The 18,702-nt window shown below is 33.2% G+C and overlaps 2 protein-coding genes and 1 pseudogene across 3 annotated transcripts in view; all 3 read left to right on the top strand.

The window, feature by feature from the left end:
- Positions 3,407-6,097, top strand: LOC104713725 (annotated as a pseudogene).
- LOC104713724 (homeobox-leucine zipper protein HAT9) lies at positions 12,007-13,422 on the top strand. The gene is made up of 3 exons (XM_010430915.2): positions 12,007-12,546; positions 12,644-12,723; positions 12,848-13,422. The coding sequence occupies exons 1-3, from the start codon at positions 12,139-12,141 to the stop codon at positions 13,182-13,184; spliced, it is 825 nt and encodes a 274-aa protein (XP_010429217.1). The 5' UTR covers positions 12,007-12,138; the 3' UTR covers positions 13,185-13,422.
- Positions 16,024-18,702, top strand: part of LOC104713722 (myb-like protein X) — a 4,927-nt gene continuing 2,248 nt past the window's right edge. Inside the window, exons 1-2 of one of the 2 annotated variants that reach the window (XM_010430912.2) lie at positions 16,024-16,258; positions 16,424-18,284. In XM_010430912.2, coding sequence (XP_010429214.1) covers positions 16,439-18,284 — 1,846 coding nt within the window. In that variant the 5' untranslated portion in view covers positions 16,024-16,258; positions 16,424-16,438. Of the gene's footprint in view, positions 16,259-16,423; positions 18,628-18,702 lie in introns of those variants that run through there. The other variant, XM_010430911.2, reaches the window with a different exon arrangement.

The raw sequence follows: 18,702 nt of genomic DNA, 5'->3' as shown, positions 1-18,702 counted from the left end.
AAAGAGTGCTAAATAATCACTTCAGAGATTTTTCCCATGGGATGAAATCGCTTGAGCTCAGAGTCTGTGAGAGAGAGAGAGAGACAGAGGGAGAAGAACGAGGAGAAGTTTTTTATTTTCTTTATACTGTTGATATTTTTTTAAAAAATTTTTTTGCTTTTATATAATAGTAAAAGATACTATTTATTTATTAAAACAAAACAATAATAAGTAATAATTGGGGGAGTGAAAGAGATATCATATAAGCTTTGGGTGGAGACAAAGAATGGTACCGAAAAACACAATCAAGATCTCGGACATGTTACTAGATACTCTCTCTGTCTTTCAGAAAATTGATATTTTGGGATATATTTTTGTCCCACAAAGATTGATGTTTTGCAAACTTCAAGAAGTAATCATTTAAAATATTAAAAATTTTGAATTGTTATTGGTTTATATTTTCTATCTCTACCAAAAAGTAATTATAAATTAATTAACAAACAAAAACTAAAAATTTTCTTAATATGTGTAAAAGTCTCAAAACATCCATCTTCATGAGACAGAGGGAGTAGTATTTTTTACTACATAGGAGTATGTTATAATCAGTGATACAAAGTGATAAAAAAAAAATTATAATAAGTAAGAAAAAACAGTAATTAATAGTTTGATACCAAAATAAAAATAGTTTGCATGGTTACGGATAAAAAAATTATTCATGTTTGTTTATGATAATAATTGATTAAGAAAAAAGAGGAAAAATCAGATGAGAAAAATTTTGATTGTGATTTTATTTCATATTTAAATTTTGGAAATCAGGTGTAGTATTTTTAATAAATTTGTGGTTACTTTTGTGATATGAAGAAAATAGTAAGTATATTATAGTGGAAGCAAGGCAAGCAATGAACTCTTTAAAGATAAAAGACATGTGGACACCACGTGAGACATGTCTCTCTACTCCTATATTTCAACTTCAAACCCTAAGAAAGGAATTTTCATTTGCTTTTTGCTTTTTGTAAATATAAACATCTCGGTTTCTTAATCCGCTATATGACTTAATTAATAAACAGTTATGTTAAAAGTTAAAATTAAGCATACTTAGTTTGGAAATTAATACATCAAAGATGTTCTTTTTTTGAAATTATTTTAAAATATATCTTTTTTTTTTTTTGGCAAACATTTTTAAAGAATTATACAACCTAAAATGTCAAGGAATTTACCAAACGTTGCAAAGGAAAGATGGGGTATACTTTAAGTGAGATTTTAGTCTGAAAGAAGTTAGAGAATTGTCGTATTGAAATAAATATAGTATTGAGTGGAGTATCAAATATCTATCAGATTCACGTGGTTCCCAATTATATTTGGACCGTCTAATAGTCTTCTCCGGTGTACCCCAGGATTTTAGTTACATGGGCCATTGTGTGTTGTTCTCTTGGGTTAAGTTTTTATTACTACTTTTTATAAAACGGACATTGTATGTAACATCAGCACATCGTCTTATCAGGAACAGGAAGGTTATGACTAATGAGCATCTGATCTATATAGTTAATGATTCTTAAGTTGAAGAACATTGTAAATTCTGTTTTACTACTCTCATTCCATTTTTGTTTCCATTATGAGATTAGTCGAATAGTCATTGTTTGCGTATCTGTTCTTAAAGGTTATTTGTATTAGCTTCTAAAGGAGAAGTTGGGTTCCTCGTTTGCTGTTTGCACTTAAAGATGAACCTCGAAAGGTTGGCATTTAAATAGTAAGTGATGGGCTTCACAATGACTCTTCGGTAGATATTCAATAAGTCATACAATTTTTTAGTATATAAGTAATTGACAGGTTTATTCATTGCCATTTGGTTTAAAGTTTTAAATTATGCGACTTAGTAATTTCTATTGATTATGTACTTTCTTTTTTTGTCTTATTAATTTTCACAAATTAGTAAAAAAATAATATTTTTCTCCAAATTTGTTGTAGTGATTAATAAGTTTTTAGTCTCTGTTAATTATAATATTTCTTATTAGTATATTTAATAATATTTTTAAGTTTTGTAAATGACATAATTTTCTTTTTCGTATAAAGTCTTTTTCTTTTGTTTTTGTCAATCAAGTGACAAAATAAAAATTTAGAATAATAAACATTTTAATTAATAGAGCCCGTGTAGAATGCACATTTTGATCATCTATAACAGCGAAATGCACAAATTAAGATCTGCAGAGTGAGTGAAGAAGAAAACATCATCTAAATATAGAGATTCTTCAAGATATTAATTAATCAGAAATACTATGAGCTAAAATATACGTAAAAAGGTAATTCACGTACGTTTTGGACCTTTTGGTGTACAAGTAAAGTAGATCACGTTTAAGTTCATTGGTTGTCGTGGTCCGTGGGTCTCGCTCTCGCAGGCGATGCCACATGACACGTGATATTTTAATTAGGTCTTTAGTTTTAGCCGTTAGGGTTAGACTTTAGAATTTAGATTAGACCTATGGAGCTGTTGTGTGGAGGCTATATGTCCGGTTTTAAGACTTTGGTTTGGGTTTGGTCAAAAACTCGAAAATTGTTAACTTTATAATAGTTTTTATGTACATAAAATAAGATGATTTGAGATTTTGTTTAACTTTAATATATTTCTTCGTCAAAGCATTCATTTTCTTTTTATGTGTTTGGGACATAGTGATTTTTCTGTTCCAACATAACTCATTATTAGAGTATTTGTACATAGAACAACATAACTCTATGTTAAACAAGTTAAAATTTCAATAATACTAAAGGATATATAGACTAATTGAACTGTATTCTCATAATGTTCGATACTTCAATCTGGTAAAGGATTAAAGACTAAGCAATTTGGTTGTGTTTGTAAATAGGAAGCATTCGCATCATTGGTCCACATAATTGAGATTTTCATTAAAAAGAATACCTATATTTTTAATAATAAAACTAAAGAATATATAATAAACATAGATAAAAATTGAGTTGATTTAATTATGATTGTAGGTACATAAAAAATATTATAAATGTGGGTTAAAGCAATACTAGTAAATCATAAGATTTTGACCCCAAAAAAAATGTATAATAGCTACACCTAATTTTCTTGATTAAATCAAAAAGTTTTCTGAAAAGCAGCCAACCAAAAAAAAGTATATATATTTAATATTCTTTTCTTATTTTTATTTTTAAATAGCACTTTAACACATTTCACATAAATTAACAAAATTTATAATTAGATATGCTCTTATGTAATAAATAATTAAACAAATAATAATGATTACAATCCAAGAAAATAGTTTTGGGCTAAAAAAAAAATAAAAAATGAAAACTGGTTTAGAAAATCACATTGACAATATAACACGACACTTTTAAGAAACAGAAAGACAACTTTTACGTGACATTAAACTGAGTGAGTGTGTTTTTGGTAATGATAGACTCTAATTTTTTATTTTAATGTGTAAACTAGTAGTACTATATAAAATTGCCAACAATTAAGAATATATTAATTAACAGTAGTATTAAATAAACAAAATATTTTAGCTGATCTGAAAAAAAATTATGAAATCAGTCGAAATCAAGAACCTTCCACTGTTTCGTCCTCTCAGATCTTCACTTCCCTGCACAGATCTTCGTCTCTCCCTTCGATTCTCGCTCTCTAATCGTCGATCCACCACCGGAGCCACCTACATTCGCCGCCGGAGAGCGAAGACGGAGGAGAGACACAAACGCGCCGCCGTGAGTAAGAAGAATCGTAGACTCGTTGTTTCCCGTAACGACGCCGTATCGTGAAAGGATGACTCCGGCTCAGGCACCGATGTGATCATCGTCGGAGCTGGTGTTGCTGGTGCTGCTCTTGCTCATACTCTCGCCCAGGCAAGTCACAAACCCTTTATAAATTAATACTTTATAAATTAATATATCTAAATATATAACTTTTTTTTTTTAGAATTGTTAATAACAATTATTGTTGATGTAATTAGGAAATTATTGCATACTCTAGATATTAAGATCAAACCGGCTTAGTAAATTAATAGTTTGATTTTGGATCACAGAAATGGTGTGATCTTAGTTTTAATAACATTTTGGAGATACAAATGCTTGTTTCTTGGTCCTTAACTGAAACAGTTTGAGAGTAACTCAGTGTTGTTTGTGTTCAAGACGTAAAGTTCTTGTCTCTGAATGTTTGGACTTTTGTGTGGGTTTTGTTGAAGGAAGGACGAAGAGTTCATGTCATTGAAAGAGACTTGTCTGAACAAGACAGAATCGTCGGTGAATTGCTTCAACCTGGTGGTTACTTGAAGTTAATCGAACTTGGACTTGAGGGTAGCTAGAAGCTAGAGACACCAATGAGCTTTTTAACTGTCTTATATATTTACTATATACTTCAATTTTGATAGTTTAGTTATGTGATTGTAGACTGTGTGAAGAACATTGATGCTCAACGACTTCTTGGTTATGCTCTCTTCAAAGATGGGAAGTATACTAAACTTTCTTACCCCTTGGAAACGTTTGATTCAGATGTAGCCGGGAGAGGTTTCCATAATGGGAGATTTGTGCAGAGAATGCGAGAAAAAGCTGCTTCTCTTCCAAAGTAATCTTATATTGATATACTTGCATCTATCTACCTGTTGGTACGCTGCTTGCTCTAATGTTTTGTTTTGTGATTCAGTGTACGTCTGGAACAAGGAACAGTCACGTCGTTGCTTGAAGAAAACGGGACGACAATCATCAAAGGTGTTCAATACAGAACAAAGAAGGGAGATGAGCTTAGATCATATGCTCCTCTCACTATTGTATGTGATGGTTGTTTCTCCAAATTGCGTCGCTCTCTTTGCAAACCTAAGGTGGATGTGCCATCTACTTTTGTGGGTCTTGTCTTGGACAATTGTGAACTTCCATTTGCAAATCATGGCCATGTTGTTCTCGGTGACCCATCACTTATTTTAATGTATCCCATAAGCAGTTCAGAAGTCCGTTGCTTAGTCGATGTACCGGGTCAAAAACTTCCTCCTATTGCAAATGGTGAAATGGCTAAGTATTTGAAAACATATGTTGCACCTCAGGTACCAACCGAGGTCCGTGAAGCATTCATCGCCGCGGTTGAGAAAGGTAATATCAGAACTATGCCAAACCGTAGCATGCCAGCTGATCCGGTTCCTACTCCTGGAGCTCTTCTTTTGGGTGATGCATTCAACATGAGACATCCTTTAACCGGTGGTGGGATGACTGTTGCATTGGCAGATATCATTGTACTCCGTGATCTTCTGAGGCCAATTCGTAACCTTAATGACAAAGAAGCAGTGTCTAAGTATATGGAATCCTTTTACACTCTACGCAAAGTAAGCCTCTATAGACAAAGTGAGCCACTTCCTATGTGTTGATTTAAGTTTTTTAATGGAGTTATGTTATGTGGTGGCTCCTTCTACGTACAGCCTGTAGCTTCCACCATTAATACATTGGCGGAGGCATTGTATAAGGTCTTTTTAGCATCTTCAAATGAAGCAAAAACAGAAATGCGTGAAGCTTGTTTCGACTATCTTAGACTTGGAGGTGTTTGCTCATCTGGTCCAGTTGCATTGCTCTCTGGTTTAAACCCTAGTCCTCTGAGGCTAGTACTTCACTTTTTTGCTGTGGCGATATATGCTGTTGGTCGTCTAATGCTACCATTTCCTACGATTAAAAGCTTTCGGCTTGGATCTAGGATCATCTTGGTATGTGGTTCTCATCCTCTGAAACGAGAGTGCTTCTACTATACACAACATGGCAAAGTTAGATTGATTTTTGATATTTTGCTCTTTTCACAGAGTGCTTCAGGCATCATCTTTCCCATAATTAAATCAGAGGGAGTTAGGCAAATGTTCTTCCCTCGTACTATCGCTGCCATATACCGCACTATGACGCACCAGGGAGCTACATACATTGAAAAGATAAAAGCTATTTAGGCAAACATTATAACTGTTAATCGTATATCTTAGTGGCTTAATGTTAATCCTGTGGGTATTTAGGCAAGAGAGAGCTCTTGAAGTAAGTGTAATCATAGCTACATCAATGGGAAATACCAAAGTAAAATCCGAATCTGCTGTATACGACACTTTCCATTCTTGAATTAACATTTTAACTACTTGCTCGGTCCCTACTTCCAAGTTTGCAGCTGTTTTAAGATTTACTTTCTTTAGGGAAAGAAAAACAGTTGGTCTTTAAAGAAGCTGTCATGGAAAAATCCAGGCCAGATCTAAATCAATGAACATCAAAATAATTCTAAGAATGCAAAGAGTACAACAAGCTGTGGCTTGGGTTTGAGCATTGTGTGAAGATCATAAGACAACTTGAGTGTTCAGGCCAAGTCAAGAGCAAGTTCAGACAAAAATTTCTGACTTGGGTTTAGTCTAAGAGCGGCAGCTGATCAGGAGATTCATGTCGCCATAGACATTCATTGATGATGCTTTCAAGGAAAATTATGTATCGTCCATGCAAGCATGAATGAATGGCTTGACAACATTAATCTCCTCATCAACCTTTGCTTTCTAGCTAGACTAAATTAAGTCAGCGACTTAAGTCTTAAATTGCTCTTAACATGGTCCTTACACGCAAGTTGTCTAATGATCTTTATGCAATGCTAAAACCCAAACCCAATACTTGTTGTATTCTTTGTATTCTCAAATTTATTTTGACGGTCATTGGTTTGCTGCGATCTAAATTTAAGAGTGACATGCAATTTCTTCCGCACAGCTTCTTATCTTCATATGTTTGACACCATAATTATCAGTTTTGAAGCTGACACCCTTTTTGCCTTTCTCCGGTTGCTTTGAGTTTCTAATGAAAAAATGTTGCAATGTGTAAAAAACTAAAGAATTGTTGCAATATGTGAGAAACTACGGAATGCTATAAATGGGAAACATGTTTTTACCTGAAGTTTGAACTGTACTTACTCTAGTGATCCAATAGGTATATAGGCAAGGCAACACGGATTAGGCTTCTTTCATCGTCTTTAATTTTGTTTTCTCTTCTCATCAACACTCACCCCACTACCATCAACTTCCGGGTTTTAATTTCTACCAGCGACAACGAGGTACTCGTCTTTGGGGATGTTGTCGTGAAGGAATCCAAGGCGAAAGTGCGTTGGAGATTTCCGATCTAGGAAGCCTGTTGTGCCTAAATTACGGCTAAATGCATGACAAAAATCAGAATTGAGTTTGCTCACTAAATCCATTTAAAACATATATATGGGTTTCAAAAGATCTAAAAAAATAGCCGAAAACAAGTGAAATATCATTATGATATAATCAGAAGTACATTGCAAATCCAAAAAACTACGATGAAGACATGGCAATTTCAAATTATTATTGCCATATCTCAGTTTTTTTTCATGAATACAATAATTTGAATAAAGACACTTTCTATCTACACAATAATCAAAGTTCTATCTACACACCTCTTTAAGCCCAAACTGTAAACAACCCTTTAGATATGAAGATTTTGTATAAAGTATAGTGTAAATCGAACATAAAAATATAAGAAAGGGAAATAATTAAGTTGGTTCACGTTTTAGGATTGTGGGTGCGTGCAGTCAAAGAAAAAAGATGAAGAGAAAATATCGATTTTACCCTCTAATAAAGTGAATTGATTAAAACCAAACTGGTGGGCTAAACCTTGGACATATGATTCGGTTATAAAGACTTAAATCACTGCACCATCGGAGTTAATTAGAATTTTACTTATGAAAAAAAAATCTGAGTCTTTATGATTAGATATGAAGAAATGTAAATCAAACATAAAAAGATAATAATCATAAAAAATCGATTTTCATCATAAATTTAACAAAAATTTGAGTTTTTTCCACAGATCCGATTTATTGACCGAGTATATTGAAATCACGGTCGAACAAGATCTAGTCGGAACAGAGGATAATCAATACCTCGAGACTTGTTCTGATACCACGATAAATTCAAAAGAATCGACTGAATGTATTTATGTGAATTGCTCTTTGACCACCAGGTCGAATATATATACATCAAGACAACTAGGGTTTATCTTGAGAGCCAAGCATAAATCGTAAAATATATACTATACATATATGGATATATCCTCATTAAATCAAGCGTATTGAAAATTTCTGCATATTGCACAAAAACAATATGAAAAGAGAAGCATAATGCGGATTAAAATATTTTATTTGTAAAAAGTATGTAAAACATAACAAACATATTGAAGCCTAAGCCTAAGAAAAAGTGGATTAGTTGTCATCAAAGTCGTCATTATCATGATCAGAGATTCCGTCGTAACAAATCATTGGTGGGACCTAAATGTTTTAAGCTGTCCAAAATCTGACACGTGTAGAACCAAACTGACAAAGATACTGTTTTGGAACTGCTTCGCTTCTCTCGTGTCGTGTGGATAAGATGTTTGTGAGTGATGCCATGATTCTATGGATGGTGCTTATTGTTGATGACATGTGAACCACCACTTTCTCTATTCTTTGTTTACTTTGTTTCTTTCTATAATTAAATTGTTATTTGTTATAGTTTTATTTATCTATTGTTGTGGATGAGGTTTGATGGCTGCCTAAGAAAAGAAGATGAGGTTAAATGAAAAGATGGTTATATTTGATCATCTGATCTCTCTTAAAAGGTAATGCGACTTGTAGGTTTGGGTCACAACTCCATTATACTACTAGGGGTTTATCTGAAAAACATGACATCCTCATCACTAAATATATTTTTCTCTTTCTAATATGATCCACCTTCCTTAACGTACTTTTAAAATTTGTATTACTTTCTCCAAAGTCAATGTTTTTCTATTGTTTGTTTTTTTTTCGTCAATGTTTTTCTATTGTTATTCTTATATTTGTTCTTGTATTCACGCCGACGAACAAATCTTGTTTTGGGTTTTAGAACCAGTTTAAAAGCTCATAGAAACTCAAATCAAAATTTAAAAGATAGTCCCTTTATTCTTAATTTCGCTTCAAAAGTGCAATATGATGGATTAGTGAATAATAGATCCAAAACATATATAGATCTAGCTAGCATGTCTCTTGAATATACTATAATTTATTCATCAGCTTAATTCTTTAAGATAAACATACACACACGCATGTTACTAGAAACTTGAAAATCTAACGAATTAATCTATCTTGAAAGATGGTGGAGCACAATATGAGCTATACCCCTTTTTTATATAAATTAAACTAATTATGGCGTCTGCTTAATTGGAAGATTGCCTAAATCATTGCATATAGTATCAATCGGTCCTAGCCAACTTTTGTCGTCTTATTATTCTTAAATTAAAAATGATTGGGTCAATATATCTTTTTATTTCTTTCCAAGTTTAACACCTAAGTTCGAGATTTATTAACTAAATCTAATTAAAATAAATTAAATTAATGACAAATAATGTATGTATCGTCGTGGAAACGAGTTTGCCACACCTTCTCCTGAGGAGACTGGCATTGGTCTGGCGGCCAGGGACCAACTCTTCATAATGAGTAACCAAGTTTATAAGTACTTGATTATTTATTACTAATTTAATATTATTAGTTTGACGTCGAAAAATTGTTATTATTGGTATATTACTATGCAATCATACATGCACTTCAAATCATTTTTGATCCGTCAAATTCAATGCTTGCAGTTCTGAACTCCTCCTTTACCGGATTAATATCGTTACCGGATTAGTAAACTCATTCATAACGACATAACGTTTTAACGGTACATTATTAGTTTTATCCCTTTTTGTTCGACATTTTTTCGTTTTCCTTTTTATTGTCGTCATTCATATGATACTAATAATCACTTTTCAGTAAATAACTTGTTCTTAATTTAACTTTTCCATATCCATATAGTACAATATAAATAATTGTTTTAGTTTCTGGAACAAAATAAACCGTAAGGTTTAGAAATTTGTTACATGTTTGAAGAACTATATATATTGAGTTTCGGTATGAACTCTTCCGGTTTACAAGATAATTAAGTATATATAAAAATGTGAGCTAAATTCATGTGTATTTGCACACACAAAGTCCAATAAAACTATAGCTGTAGAAATAAATCCGATAAAAAAAAACTAATGGACAGATTACCAATTCCACGGTGCGACATCATATTAAATTTTGTAGTTAAATTGGTGAATTATTCTACTTTTTTTTATATATCAATTAAATATGGTCTATCCATGAACTTTCATCATTCTTAGCATATTGATAACTCGTTGTACCTACAAAAAGTCAAATGTGTACAATGATGATATGAAATTGACAAATCGCATTATTTTATTTCGTAATAGAGAAATAAACTGATTCCCTTAGCTTGTTCGATAAAGAAGGAAGTTATGGTTGGTATTTTTTTCATTGATGTAACCATTTATCTGGTGTGTCAGCTACTATCAAGGATTAGGGGGTAGAACATATATATTTCAATTAAGCATAATAGTTAATTTGTTAAAGAAACAATATAAGAAAGTGATAAACTAATTAAATTATAGATGAAAAATAGGGATAGAAGATAAAAACAATAATAATGTGCGTAGGATGGATGGGTAACCTAACCTTGGTTGGACGAGTATAGCCGACAAAAGTATTATTGGGACGTGCCAAAACAAATAACAAAGCTGAGACCAAACCGATTGGAAGGTTACACATCAACTTTTCTAAGTCAATTACTCCAAAGATTTTAGTTTTATTGTTGACTAATCATATTTAGCCACATTTTTTTTTTCTACCTACTTTCATTGCTCTCTTGATAGTTATAATGTTACGTCAGGCAACCAAACAAAAAGTGATTTTAAAAGGTGAGCACCCTCTTGTGTGTGTGTGTTTGTGTTTTTTTTTTTTCTCCTCTTTAAAACTAATTGGACCACATATTGTGTGAACTAATTGGAATCTCGGATATAAATTCGGTAATGTAACTAGTTATATAGCCTTATAGCTTGACCTAGTCTTAATTTGTGATGTAATGAATGCTTTAAAATATAATCGTTAGAATTCCGGTTTTTAAAACCGTGCTAAATCAAATAACATTTGCAAAGCTTATAAATAATCTCTTTGTTCTTATTTAATCATAATTTAGAAAGAAAAAAGTTGACCTGCATAATATATTAGAATTATTATTCCGTACATGTTGGTTTCGAAATACGACTGACATTTTTTTTCCTCTTGTATGTTACATTTGTTACATCGATTTTATTGAGAATGCGGGAATGTGATAAGATATAATATGGAATTCTGAGAAATACATTGTACTTAAGGATATAACAAATAATTGGTATAGTAATGAATCACCTAGCTTGTTTAAATACTTTTATGGAAATAAATTATATGCCTAACTCTTTCCAAAAGTTACTAAATTAATTGTTGAAAGAGATCAAGAGAACCAAACCTAAACCAGATGGTGGGGATCACTATCCATGTGTATCAAATCAGAAGCACTTAACTAAAATATATAATATCTAACTAAATAAATGAATTGGACACCAAGGGCCAATGTGTTGCTATGTTAAGAAAAAGAGAGGCTGAAAATTAGTGGGTAAACTGACTTGTTGTCCGTTATTTAAAGGCTTAATCACTTTCTTTTTGTTAGACTTGTACAATAATAAACTAACAATGCATAACCACATAGATATTTATAATACATACGCAAACACTTATTAGATAAAAATGAACGAAAGTTTTAAATTATTATATTAAGTTGATATTCATGATATGATAATTATTTTCATTTTTGTGCAAACATGATGTGATAATTCTGTTCACCAAATATAAAATATTAATTATTTTTGGGAAATTTTCTCTTAGTGGGGAGAATAGTAGCAAGTGGGATGCTCATTTGGTCAACCTTTGCAAGTGAGAAAACTAAAAAAAAGTAGAGAGAATTGTGCCATCGACATTATCCTTTTTTACCCCAGAAAAAAAATTACCAAGAAAATAAAATCATTTCTTTAAAATAAATAAATCATTCCATTGATTTAATTATTAGCCACCCACCCATCATTTTTATTTAAACTTTCCAACAAAAAATAAAAATACTTTTCTTCTCCTTCTTAAGAAGCCCCCCTTGGCTTCATCTCCTCCCATTATCTTCTAAACTTCATCAAACCAAAAAAAAAAAAAAGAACTCATATCTTTGTCCTCTCGAAATCCCAAAGACAGATAAAATTTACAAAGTCATATTTTTCATTTTTACTCAAATGAGTTTTGATGATTCATGCAACTCAGGTCTTGTTCTTGGATTAGGTCTCTCACCAACTCCAAATCATTACAATAATGCCATCAAGCGATCTACCGGTTACAAGCTCGAGCCCTCGTTGACTCTAAGCCTCTCCGGCGATCCCTTGTTGACGGTGGTCGCCGGAGCTGACCAGCTTAGCCGTCAGACGTCATCTCTCAGCGGAGTCTCTTCTTTTTCAAGCGGGAGGGTGGTGAAGAGAGAGAGATACAGTGGGGAAGAGTCACGGGAGGAGGAGGAGACTACGGAGAGGGTTGTAAGTGATTATCATGAAGATGAAGGTGTTAGTGCTAGAAAAAAACTTAGGCTTACGAAAGAACAATCTGATCTTCTTGAGGAAAGCTTCAAGCACCATAGCACCCTTAATCCCGTAATTATATAACCTTAATCCTAATTCTTTTAGATTACGAATCACTTTTGATAATCCTTATTTAATATGATTTTTTATCATTTTATTTTATTTACAGAAGCAAAAGCAAGTTCTGGCAAGAGAGCTGAATCTAAGGCCTAGACAAGTTGAAGTATGGTTTCAAAATAGAAGAGCCAGGTATATATATTAATTATCACAATATTCATTTTTTCATGTCTCTTGAATATAGTCAGATATTTTGTCTACGTGAAATTATTTTATTTAGTAATATGTTTATCTTATTAAATGAAAATTTGAGCAGAACAAAGCTGAAGCAAACAGAAGTAGATTGCGAGGTTTTGAAGAAGTGTTGTGAAACATTAACAGATGAGAACATGAGACTTCGGAAAGAGATTCAAGAACTCAAAACCCTAAAATTGTCTAATCAGCCGGTTTACATGCACATGCCTGCATCGACTCTAACGATGTGTCCTTCCTGTGAGAGAATCGGCGCTGGTGGCGGCCGTAACGGAGGAGGAACTGGAGGCAGTGTGGCCACCACGGTGGTCGTCGATGGAGATAGGGCGAAAGGAGCTTTCTCCATCTCCTCAAAGCCTCACTTCTTCAACCCTTATACCAATCCATCTGCAGCTTGTTGAATAATAGTAACTCGTTTTTTTATTACTTAAAATATATATTTTTTTTTTTGGGGTGGCATTTTAACTAGTAGGAAGAAGTAAGAAGACAAGAACTATGTTAGAAAGGGTAAGATGGGTATAGATGGTCTCTTCTACAATTCCCACTTTGTTTTTCAGTGGGATTGTTGGTTTGGGAAAAAGAATAGTTTGTAATTATTATTTTATTTGTAGAAAAAGGTAAAAAAATAGTTTTCACTAATCCATCTTATTTTCTCACCGTCAATTTTTAGTACAGTAAATCATGTTTCTAATAAAAAAACTATTAAACAATATATAAATATACGTGAGAAATTTTTTTTTGGAGACAATTATATGTGAGATTTTTGCATGCATACTAAATCGTGTTAAATAGTGCTATTTTTGGAAATTTATGGAATATGTGTTATTATTATTCATAAAACTTGTTTTTAGTGTTTGACAAAAAAAACTTATTTTAATGCTATTTTAGAGTATTTCTCTTAGATCTCATGGGACGGCATNNAAAAAAAAAAAAAAAAAAAAAAAATCTATAATGTATCATATCAACATTAAATCGGACCAATTGATATGTGTGATAAGGTACAAGTATATTAAATTACAAATCTCAATCTAAAAATTAAAACTTTCTACCCTAAAAGACGACATCCATCTAATATAATGGTAGGTCACATTTTACATCACATTAAAAAACTAATACATATTTCGTTTGATCTTTCCTGTATTATATTGTAATGACCTTTCAAGCTTGTATATTAATGTTCATTGGATTATTTCTACAAAGAGAAATAATCTTATATTATGTGAAAATTTCTGATAATTAAGACTTTATCATAACAAAAAAAATCTTATAAGTTATGAATCATTCATCTAAACAAGGCATTGGTATCATTTATCAACTTGATTTGTTTTTGAACTCTTGAATCCAAAAACGGAAAGAAAATTGATGGAGAGATTATGTTTTCTCACCAATAAATAAAAGTTATATAGGAATATTAAACAGATGGGAAAGCCACAACTTGAAAAGGGGTATATATAATTTTAGTAGGGCCAACTTTTTTTTTGCTCTTGGGTAAAATCCAAAATTGAGTTGCCGAATCATATTAAAAATGCATTAGATTGATGTGAAAGTAATTATTTTAATCAAGTGTTATATTTATGGATTATCCAAAGAGAAAATATTCAAAAAAGAAAAAACAGAAATCATTGCATGGGTGTGAAGGATTTTAAGCGAGAGAGAAAAAGGGTGTGGAGTTTGGAGGTTAGCTCACGTGTATTGATGCATCACTTAAGATCACACAAACCATAAGAATAATAGTAATAACCTTTCTCATATTTTTATCGCGTGTACTCAATATATAGACCTTTCAGAAAACAATTTATCAGTTTAGTATAAGTGTATAACAGATTTAATACGTTTTTCAAAAGGAGAAAATATGAGAAATATATTGGTCATTGTATTTAAACTCTGTCGGCTAATATAAAATTCCATGAACTAGCTATGAACCAAAGGAAGACTAAAGAATAGTTTTCTTTCGTTATGCCTTAAGTTTTCAAAAATAAAATAAATAAATTCTATGTTTTAAGTTATTCAAATGAATATCTTTATATGGGAGGTAAGGTGGGGCATGCTTCACGTGATCTTCTCTTCTAATTTTTTCTCACGGTACCAAGTTTATGAAGATATTATATTGATTCATATGCCCCTTTCATATAGTATCCACATTTATCACATACATGATTAAATGGATGATTCTTTCAATTTCACTACGGCCTCTATGCACATGAAACTCGAATGTCGGCCCTAGCGATTGATGATGATCAGACATCTGCTTAGAGTATTAGGAATATAATGTCCTATATATATGGACTTTTTTAGTAGAGAGTTCAGACACGATTACATTGTGATTTGTGTAAACACCCCAAACGTTTTCAACCCATTTTTTTTTGTCTCAAAGTCATACACGATTACAAACATCCTAAACATTTCCAATCCATTACTTATTTTATTTTTTAGTAAAAAATGGAATTATTCCATTTTAGAGATGGGTTTACTCAAATCCATTTATCTATTTTCTCTGTGTATTTGTTAAGACTAAAATTCAACTCAAGTATCTTATTTTAAACATAAACAATACATTTATTTTAGAGATAGAGTATCATATTTTTTTGTTCAAAATGATAATACATCATACGACATAATTTTTTCATCATATAATATTTTTCCAACAAATAATTTTTTTTTTTGTCAACTACTGGGCAACAACATACCGACCTATTAGGCTAATAATCCCTACATTCGTAGAGAGCGAGACTCAATCCCTGGTACGATGGTGCTTTGTGCATTAAAGGCTTACTTTTGACCACTGCACTAAAGTCACTTCACCCAACAAATAATTTTTAATCATGAAAATATTCATTATAGATATCTGTAGTTTTTTATCGTTGATTTGATTATATTTGTAACATCCCGAGCCGAATATGTTAGGAGGATGTCGATCAACGCAAGGCTTGTGTCATGTTCTTTGCATAACACCCGAACTAAAATAAAACATTTAAATTTAAATTTTTGAATAACAATACAATCTTACCTATGTACTAATTTTATTTTTGTGGGTTCAAAACGAAAATATTAAAGATTTTGTAAAAGCATTTGATAGGTCGGTCCATCATAAGTTAATGAACAAAAACGATTGATGGGTCTCTATAGTTGACCTAATAATTCTGATAAGCCCACAACACCATCCGTAAAGAAAAAAATACGACGTCGTTACAATCTGTCGGTGTTTTGATTTAAGAACAAAAACGACGGCGTTAAAGCAGATTCACATGGCAGCTTCCCCAAGTGTCTCTAAATTAAATATTTTCCCAAAAAAACTATTTTTTTTCTCTGCAATTTGCTTTGATTCCAATTGAAGGGACGCACGATTTTAATGGCAGTTTAACAGGAGAACACTACTCTCTCTCTCTCTCTCTCATTCTCCAGATCCCAATTTTTTTCAAAAGTTGTTCATCTTTCTTATTTCCCCCAGAAAGCTCAAGCTGCTCTCTTGATCAAGGTAAAGTTCCAATTTTTAAAAATATACACTTTTGTTTTTGTTATTGTTCAAAATTGAAACTTTTTTTTGCTTAGATCTGTTCTAATCATTATGCATTTTAATGTAATGTTTAGATTGATTTTGGTTTATGAGATCTGAGATTTGGGATTTGAATATTGTGAATAGGTTTTGGAAGCAAGTATGTTTAGATCTTCACCGAGAAGAGGACAGAGATCAAAAGGTTTTAAGGTGAAGCATTGTATTCAGTTGACTCTGTTGCTTAGTGTTGGGATATGGTTGCTTTATCAAGTGAGGCATTCTCATGAGAAGAAAGCTCATTTTGAGGAGAGTGCAAAGATTGTTGTTGGGGATGATAAAGTTGTTAAGCTTGGTAGGAAAGATCTTAACCCTCGTGTTGAGGAAGATGAAGCTGAGGATGCAGGAGGAGGTAGGAATGTAATTGTTGATAAGGAGAATGAGGTTGTAGAGGGAGGTGAAGAGGTTAAGGACAAGGAAAGTGAAGAAAGAGAGATTGATGAGAAGAAAGATGATGGTGGTGGTACTGGTACGGAAGAAAGCGAGGTTGTTGAAGAGAAGAGAGATGATAATGGTGAAACAGAAGAGGGTGTGGTTGAAGAGAAGAGAGATGATGGTGGTAGTAGTACTGAAGAGAGTGAGATCGAAGAGAAGGGAGATAATGAGAAGAGTGGTACGGAAGAGAATGAGAAGAGTGGTACAGAAGAAAGTGAGCTTGAGGAGAAGAAAGACAATGGAGGTACAGAAGAGAGTGAGGCGGAGGAGAAGAAAGACAATGGAGGTACAGAGGAGAGCGAGGAGAGTAAAGAGAAGAGTGGTACCGAAGAGAGTGAGGTTGAAGAGAAGAAAGACAATGGCGGTGGTACCGAAGAGAGCGAGGAGAGTAAAGAGAATGATGTCGAGGAGAAGAAAGAAAATGGTGGTGGTACGGAAGAGAGCGAGGAGAGTAAAGAGAAGAGTGGGACAGAGGAGGTGACTGATGAGAAGACGAGTAATGAAGAAGCAAGAGAGAACAATTACAAGGGAGATGATGCTTCTAGTGAGGTAGTCCATGAGTCCGAGGAAAAGACTAATGAGTCGGACAACGGTGAGAAAGTGGATGATAAGTCGGGTTTAAAGACTGAAGAAGTTGATGATTCTGTTATCAAGAGTGTTTTGCCAAACACAACTGATAATGAGGAAAGCAGTAGTGATGAGAAGAAGACTGGTTCATCCTCAGGTAAGGAATCAGATTCCTCGGAGGGAATAAAATCTGAGGGTGAATCTATGGAGAAGAATGAGTTGTTGGAGAAGGAGTTCAATGATTCTAATGGTGAGTCTTCTGAGACCGCGAAATCAAAGGCCGGTTCTGAAGAAGGAAGTTCTCAAGAAACTAAGAAAGAAGAAGGTGAGAAAGAGAAGGTAGAATCTTCTGAAGTGTCATCGCAAGAGGAAAGTAAAGACAAAGAACCTGAGACAAAGGAGAAGGAAGAATCTTCCTCTCAAGAGGAAATCAAAGACAAAGAACCTGAGACAAAGGAGAAGGAAGAGACTTCATCGCAAGGGGAAACTAAAGACAAAGAAACAGAGACAAAAGAGAATGAAGAGTCTTCGTCCCAAGAGAAAACCGAAGAAAAGGAAACGAAGCCAAAGGAGAACGAAGAGTCTTCATCTCAAGAGGAAAATAAAGACAAAGAAAACGAGAAGGTTGAGAAAGAAGAGTCTTCATCCCAAGAGGAAACTAAAGACAAAGAAAACGAGGCAAAGGAGAAAGAAGAGTCTTCTTCCCAAGAGAAAACCGAAGGAAAGGAAACCGAGACAAAGGAGAACGAAGAGTCTTCTTCCCAAGAGAAAACCGAAGGAAAGGAAACCGAGACAAAGGAGAACGAAGAGTCTTCTTCTCAAGAGGAAACTAAAGACAAAGAAAACGAGAAGATTGAGAAAGAAGAGGAAACTAAAGACAATGAAACTGATACGAAGGAGAAAGAAGAGTCTGTGTCCCAAGACAAAGAAACCGAGCCAAAAGAGAAAGATGAGTCATCGTCCAACAATTCACAGGAAAATGGAAGTAGTGAGAGTGAGAAGAAGGAACAGGTAGAGGAAAACGAGAAGAAGACTGACGAAGACACAAGTGAATCTAACAAAGAAAGTAGCAATTCAGATACTGAACAAAAGCAACCAGAGGAAACTTCAGAGAAAGAAGAAAGCAACAAGAATGGTGGTGAGACAGAGGTAACTGAAGAAGAACATGCTGATTCTTCTTCAGAGACTAATCTTCCTCAAGAAGTAAAAGATGTTAGAACTGATCTTGAAACTTTGCCGGATTCTGGCAATGGAGGAAACAATGAGGGTGCTGCGGCTGAGTAAAATCTACTTATGGTTGATCAAAATATATACTCTCATTTGATGTTGTTTTAGTAGAGTCTTACGAATTGAATTTGTGTCATGTA

Source organism: Camelina sativa, chromosome 9 (genome assembly GCF_000633955.1).
Source record: "Camelina sativa cultivar DH55 chromosome 9, Cs, whole genome shotgun sequence".
NCBI classification, from domain to species: domain Eukaryota; kingdom Viridiplantae; phylum Streptophyta; class Magnoliopsida; order Brassicales; family Brassicaceae; genus Camelina; species Camelina sativa.
The sequence above is the reverse complement of the archived record's forward strand: the minus strand, read 5'-3'. Positions and strand labels throughout refer to the sequence as shown.

Coding starts and splice junctions, on each gene's coding strand:
- LOC104713724 (XM_010430915.2), top strand. CDS start 12,139: ATGAGTTTTGATGATTCATGCAACTCAGGTCTTGTTCTTGGATTAGGT. Junction 12,547..12,643: donor ACCATAGCACCCTTAATCCC/GTAATTATATAA, acceptor TTTTATTTACAG/AAGCAAAAGCAAGTTCTGGC. Junction 12,724..12,847: donor TTTCAAAATAGAAGAGCCAG/GTATATATATTA, acceptor AAATTTGAGCAG/AACAAAGCTGAAGCAAACAG.